The sequence below is a fragment of the Coregonus lavaretus genome, assembly GCF_964263955.1.
Source record: "Coregonus lavaretus genome assembly, contig: SUPER_36_unloc_1, whole genome shotgun sequence".
Lineage (NCBI taxonomy): Eukaryota > Metazoa > Chordata > Actinopteri > Salmoniformes > Salmonidae > Coregonus > Coregonus lavaretus.
In genome coordinates this window covers 1897593-1905092 of record NW_028167175.1, presented here as the reverse complement: position 1 = coordinate 1905092, position 7500 = coordinate 1897593, and the positions used below count along the sequence as shown (strand labels likewise).

At 40.9% G+C, this 7500-nt stretch overlaps 1 protein-coding gene across 1 annotated transcript in view; it reads right to left on the bottom strand.

The window, feature by feature from the left end:
• Positions 1–600, bottom strand: part of LOC311111094 (A disintegrin and metalloproteinase with thrombospondin motifs 14-like) — a gene marked incomplete at its 5' end in the record, with an annotated part of 276043 nt that extends 275443 nt beyond the window's left edge. Inside the window, one exon of the mRNA XM_084189095.1 lies at positions 510–600. Within this exon, the coding sequence (XP_084045221.1) occupies positions 510–600 (91 nt within the window). The remainder of the gene's footprint in view (positions 1–509) is intronic.
• Positions 601–7500: the final 6900 nt, after the last annotated feature.

Sequence of the window (7500 nt, the reverse complement as noted above, 5' to 3'; positions counted from 1 at the left end):
TACTCACAAATGGTTAATGAACATTGAAGATGATACTGAACTTCTGAACAGTGGAGACATAGGATAATGTGTCTCTAGTTTAGTCTATAGGTTATGAGCCAGCCAGTTGCATGACTAAAGTCCTCTGTAGCTCAATTGGTAGAGCATGGCGCTTGTAACGCAAGGGTAGTGGGTTCGATCCCCGGGACCACCCATACGTAAAAATGTATGCACACATGACTGTAAGTCGCTTTGGAAAAAGCGTCTGCTAAATGGCTTATATTATTACTAAAGGTTTAGTTTAGTTTGGCTAAACCCTTTCAGGTACAACTAAATTATTGGATTAGTTTGTGGCATTTCTTGACACTTTCATCAGTAAGACCTCAGTCTCTATCAAACCCAGGGAGTTATATAACTTCAAATACAGTATGCCATACGTTTTATAGCCCTCTCCTCAAAATCCACAATAGGCTACTTCAAAGTTGAATACAGAAGAGTTGAGAGAAAAGTGTAAAATCATAAGAACTTACCATGTGATTTCACAGTATGTTTGTGATCTAAAAATATCAAGCCGAGAGAACAGTACATCAATAAATATATACAATCCACAGCGAAAGCCATCGTGGAATTACGAGCTGCCACTTCACTTCAGTCCACTCTAACGGGAGTTGGAAGTTTCCTTTCTATTGTAAACGTTGTGGTAGGCAACCGCTGTTCCCTCTCCCTCCTCTCCCTGGTACAGTCCTGAACGCCGCACAGTTTTATGAGAAAGAAAAACACTTCTCAATCTTTAACTTCTTCAGCGAAGCCGCCGTCGAGCATTCTTCTAAACGTTGCCGCAAACGTCAACCAAACTGACGGGTGAATTCACAAGTTGTTCCAATCTTTTGGGCTTCCGTTGAACTGTGCACGAAGCAGGACAGCCCCCATCCATTTAGAAAAGGGGCAAAAATCGGGGGTGCTGCTGATGACGACAGCTGCCTGCCCGGCTAATCGGAGAGTTCAGGGAGGTACAGATAAACTAACTCACAGCCGGAGCCTGGAACTGTTTAGATGCCTTATGGTTGTTTAGAAGACGAGAGGTTGGCCTACACCTTTATATGTACAGTCATTGTGGCCTACACATACTAATTCGTATAAAACTCAACCCTAACCCCAACCTTAGAAGTAAAAAAAACAAAAACATTCCTGCACACAAACATCTGCGGCACAGTCCCGCACCATTACGCACGGAACCGGAGGCGTTAGTACAAAAATTGCAGTCGGACTTCTCTAACGCCACAGAACTTTGAGCCACGGAGTTTTTAGAGTTAAACAAGTCTTGGAATGCACATTCAATGCGTAACTGTCTGCGGGCATGAACTTAATCACCCGGACTATTCTTAAAATAAAAAATAATAGAGTGTGTCGTGTTCAAGTAAACGTTTTTTCCCGCATTGTTTTAGAATAATCCGGGACCAAATTTGGAAAAGTAATGATTCATACATTTACCTAAAGGCTACTGTCTTCAAGTTCCATCAGCAGTATGTTAACGTATGAATATTATTTATGGATAAGAACTTTATGTAATATCCTTGAAACGCTTCTGAATATATTTACGGTAGCACCGCCTACTGATGAGGAGTTTATCCATCACTTATCCCCAGCCCAGACTGAACAGTCGTTTCCCGTGTAAATAGAAAAGGAAAATGTCTGTTTTGTCTTGAAAAGTGTCAAATAATGTTTTCACAAAATGATTGATTGCTAGAGTATATGATACACATCTAGATTTGAGTTGATCGGATTATTTTCCCATTGCTGCTCCACACATCTTGGTGATGGAATGTGTCTACTCTACCCGTGAACAGCTGGGCTATTACCTGTACTGCTGTTGACCAATGTATTAAAATACATTTCATAAGTCAACAACATCATGAAAGGGGATATTATTTAAACCTGCAGATGTCACTACATGTATATGACATTAGTTTCACTGTAGTAAAAATACTAAATGAATTCGTCCAGTCATTGAAAGGGTTTTTAATGTCGGCAAAGTGAAATGACTTGTCGCTTCCACCAGTGGAATGGAATCCTGCAGGATAAAGGTTAAGACACCTGGATGTCTGTTTTTATGACCGCCACCTCAACCCTCAGAGGTACTCAACCCATACCACAGTAGTGAATCATAGAATGACTCCACACAGAATTACTACCCATGGACCTCTGAGTCTACCTTTAAGGAAAGGCTTTAAAGGGTCCTTCTGAGTCCAGATAGAACTCACCTAAACAAAAAGTAACTGTGTCTAGACGGAACGTTATTTTTCCCCATCTCCAATTCTGAACAAGTTGCCTCCCTGAGAGTGTCTGTCTGCCTGCCTGTCTGCCTGCCTGTCTGTCTGTCTGTCTGTCTGTCTGTCTGTCTGCCTGTCTGTCTGTCTGTCTGTCTGTCTGTCTGTCTGTCTTTCTGCCTGCCTGCCTGCCTGCCTGTCTGCCTGTCTGTCTGTCTGCCTGTCTGCCTGTCTGTCTGTCTGTCTGTCTGTCTGCCTGTCTGTCTGTCTGTCTGTCTGTCTGTCTGTCTGTCTGTCTGTCTGCCTGTCTCTCTGAATGTCTCTCTGTTTTCTCTGGGGTCTGTAAAGGACCTCCCCATGGCCATGCCTCCACACCCAGTCAGTCTTCAGGCTAATTGTCTCCATGTTTCTAGGACAGACAGTCAATGTGGAGCAGGTGTGTTTTTTATGCCTTAGTTGGTCTCTGATGGTACATACGCAGTCATCACTATAGACTAGTAGAGGGAGTTGATGGTCATCACTATAGACTAGTAGAGGGAGTTGATGGTATATATACAGTCATCACTATAGACTAGTAGAGGGAGTTGATGGTATATATACAGTCATCACTATAGACTAGTAGAGGGAGTTGATGGTATATACAGTCATCACTATAGACTAGTAGAGGGAGTTGATGGTCATCACTATAGACTAGTAGAGGGAGTTGATGTATATATACAGTCATCACTATAGACTAGTAGAGGGAGTTGATGGTATATATACAGTCATCACTATAGACTAGTAGAGGGAGTTGATGGTATATATACAGTCATCACTATAGACTAGTAGAGGGAGTTGATGGTATATATACAGTCATCCCTATAGACTAGTAGAGGGAGTTGATGGTGTATATACAGTCATCACTATAGACTAGTAGAGGGAGTTGATGGTATATATACAGTCATCACTATAGACTAGTTGAGGGAGTTGATGGTATATATACAGTCATCCCTATAGACTAGTAGAGAGAGTTGATGGTGTATATACAGTCATCACTATAGACTAGTAGAGGGAGTTGATGGTCATCACTATAGACTAGTAGAGGGAGTTGATGGTATATATACAGTCATCACTATAGACTAGTAGAGGGAGTTGATGGTCATCACTATAGACTAGTAGAGGGAGTTGATGGTATATATACAGTCATCACTATAGACTAGTAGAGAGAGTTGATGGTTATATACAGTCATCACTATAGACTAGTAGAGGGAGTTGATGGTATATATAGTCATCACTATAGACTAGCAGAGGGAGTTGATGGTATATATAGTCATCACTATAGACTAGTAGAGGGAGTTGATGGTATATATACAGTCATCACTATAGACTAGTAGAGGGAGTTGATGGTATATATAGTCATCACTATAGACTAGTAGAGGGAGTTGATGGTATATATACAGTCATCACTATAGACTAGTAGAGAAAGTTGATGGTTATATACAGTCATCACTATAGACTAGCAGAGGGAGTTGATGGTATATATACAGTCATCACTGTAGACTAGTCGAGGGAGTTGATGGTATATATACAGTCATCCCTATAGACTAGTAGAGGGAGTTGATGGTATATATACAGTCATCACTATAGACTAGTAGAGGGAGTTGATGGTATATATACAGTCATCCCTATAGACTAGTAGAGGGAGTTGATGGTGTATATACAGTCATCACTATAGACTAGTAGAGGGAGTTGATGGTCATCACTATAGACTAGTAGAGGGAGTTGATGGTATATATACAGTCATCACTATAGACTAGTAGAGGGAGTTGATGGTCATCACTATAGACTAGTAGAGGGAGTTGATGGTATATATACAGTCATCACTATAGACTAGTAGAGGGAGTTGATGGTATATATAGTCATCACTATAGACTAGTAGAGGGAGTTGATGGTATATATACAGTCATCACTATAGACTAGTAGAGAGAGTTGATGGTTATATACAGTCATCACTATAGACTAGCAGAGGGAGTTGATGGTATATATACAGTCATCACTATAGACTAGTAGAGGGAGTTGATGGTATATATAGTCATCACTATAGACTAGCAGAGGGAGTTGATGGTATATATAGTCATCACTATAGACTAGTAGAGGGAGTTGATGGTATATATACAGTCATCACTATAGACTAGTAGAGGGAGTTGATGGTATATATAGTCATCACTATAGACTAGTAGAGGGAGTTGATGGTATATATACAGTCATCACTATAGACTAGTAGAGAAAGTTGATGGTTATATACAGTCATCACTATAGACTAGCAGAGGGAGTTGATGGTATATATACAGTCATCACTGTAGACTAGTCGAGGGAGTTGATGGTATATATACAATCATCCCTATAGACTAGTAGAGGGAGTTGATGGTATATATACAGTCATCACTATAGACTAGTAGAGGGAGTTGATGGTATATATACAGTCATCCCTATAGACTAGTAGAGGGAGTTGATGGTGTATATACAGTCATCACTATAGACTAGTAGAGGGAGTTGATGGTCATCACTATAGACTAGTAGAGGGAGTTGATGGTATATATACAGTCATCACTATAGACTAGTAGAGGGAGTTGATGGTCATCACTATAGACTAGTAGAGGGAGTTGATGGTGTATATACAGTCATCACTATAGACTAGTAGAGGGAGTTGATGGTATATATACAGTCATCACTATAGACTAGTAGAGGGAGTTGATGGTAATTATAGTCATCACTATAGACTAGTAGAGGGAGTTGATGGTATATATACAGTCATCACTATAGACTAGTAGAGGGAGTTGATGGTATATATACAGTCATCACTATAGACTAGTAGAGGGAGTTGATGGTCATCACTATAGACTAGTAGAGGGAGTTGATGGTCATCACTATAGACTAGTAGAGGGAGTTGATGGTCATCACTATAGACTAGTAGAGGGAGTTGATGGTCATCACTATAGACTAGTAGAGGGAGTTGATGGTTATATACAGTCATCACTATAGACTAGTAGAGGGAGTTGATGGTCATCACTATAGACTAGTAGAGGGAGTTGATTGTGATCCAATGTTGTATCCCAAATGGCACCCTATTCCCTATGCAATGCCCACAGGGCTCTGGTCTAAAGTAGTGCACTACATAGGAAATAGGGTGCCATTTGGGACATAGCCCCTAAAACCTCAGCAGTAATAAGCAATGGAAACTAACCGCAGCATTAAGAAATGGAAACCATGAACTGCCTTTAAGTAGTTTTAATGCTTATTTTTTTCCGTTCGTATCATTGGGAACATGAGGGTTTTTTCAGTACGTCCAGAAAGCCAGAATGACATTCCACAATATGGAGAGTATTCAATTAAAAACCTTAGGTTAAGTCCCAAATGGCACCAAATATTCTTTATAGTGCACTGCTTTTGACCAGAGCCTTATGGGCCCTGGTCAAAAGTAGTGCACAATGTTGGGAATATGGTGCCCTTTGGGACGTAGACTTAGTTTTCCCTCCTCCTTGAAATGTATATCCCCAGACACTGTCAGTCTGTGGTTAAATCCACACACCAGAACAATATTCTACTACATTGAATGCATAACTACTCACTTTGTCTCACAGTGTATTCCAAGTAGAGGCTTTAGAAGTCATTGTCTCATACGTCCCAAATGGCACCCTATTCCCTATATGGTGCACTACTTTTGACCAGAACCCTATGGGCCCTGGTCAAAAGTAGTGCACTATATAGGGAATAGGGTGCCATTTGGGTCGCACACAGTGTATTCTAAGTAGAGGCTTTAGAAGTCATTCTATGCTATAAGTAATTCTAATCCAACTTTCTCTTTTTTTTATGTTGTCTCTGTAAAATAAATGTTCCTTAATTGTACAATAATTTGCCATAATTTGCCAATTAAGCCAACCCTCTGTGGAAAGGGTTCTACACGGAAAATGGTTCTACCTGGAACCAAAAATGATTCTTCAAAGGGTTCTTCTACGGGGACAGCCGAAGAAACCTTTTAGGTTCTAGATAGCAAAAAAAACATCTGAGTGTAGTGTACTTATGTAAGGGTATAGGGTGCCATTTGGGACGTAAGCATGGATATATTGATCCTGTCCAGGTGCTCCAGTCATCCTGTGGAATGAAGGATTTCACTATAAGCAGAACCCCCCTCCTGTCCTGTGTGTAGTAGGGACGTTATTCTGACTTGAAATATGTGTGCAAAACACAGACTTGATGGGCATTGAATCAGGGGCATTTTATCATGGGCATTGAATCATAGGCATTGAATCATAGCAATGGAATCATGGGCATTGAATCATGGGCATTGAATCAGGGCATTGAATCATGGGCATTGAATCATAGCAATGGAATCATGGCATTGAATCATGGGCACTGAATCATAGCAATTGAATCATGGCATTGAATCATGGGCATTGAAGGAAGTGATGAAAGATTGAAATGCTTTTTTATTTCGGACGCTAAGCCAAGCCACTCTGTTTTATTTTACATAGTGACATTTTAGAGTCATTTCCTTTTCTGTCATTTCCACTACCATCCAGGTGAAGTCACATTCTGTTTTCTACTATATCAACTTACTATAGGACTTTCAAGACAAATTTAAACAATTGAAACCCTTTATGTGCCCCAAATTGAACAAATATTGTGATTTAGCTCCCTACGACACGTTGCCATGTGCTGCACAGACAGCTCCACAGCAATTACACAACTCCATGGACTGTGTCCCAAATGGCACCCTATTTCCTGCATAGTGCACTACTTTTGACCAGAGCCCTATAGGCCTTGGTCAAAGGTAGTGCACTATATAGGGAATAAGGTGTAATTTGGGACGCATGAGAGGGGAACAGCAGAGCAGCATGCTTCCAGTGGAGAATGAGATACAATGGACTGAAGGAAGGACTAGGGGAAGAAGGACTAGTGGAGGAAGGACTAGTGGAAGAAGGACTAGTGGAGGAAGGACTAGTGGAAGAAGGACTAGTGGAGGAAGGACTAGTGGAGGAAGGACTAGTGGAGGAAGGACTAGTGGAGGAAGGACTAGTGGAGGAAGGACTAGTGGAGGAAGGACTAGTGGAGGAAGGACTAGTGGAGGAAGGACTAGTGGAGGAAGGCAGGGTGCTTTGAATTCCTCTTTGTCTGCTGTAATATAGGCGAGCCATGCCAGCGTGCCCAGAATATGTTACTATTCATCTCTCCATGCAGTATGATAATATGTTACTATTCATCTCTCCATGCAGTA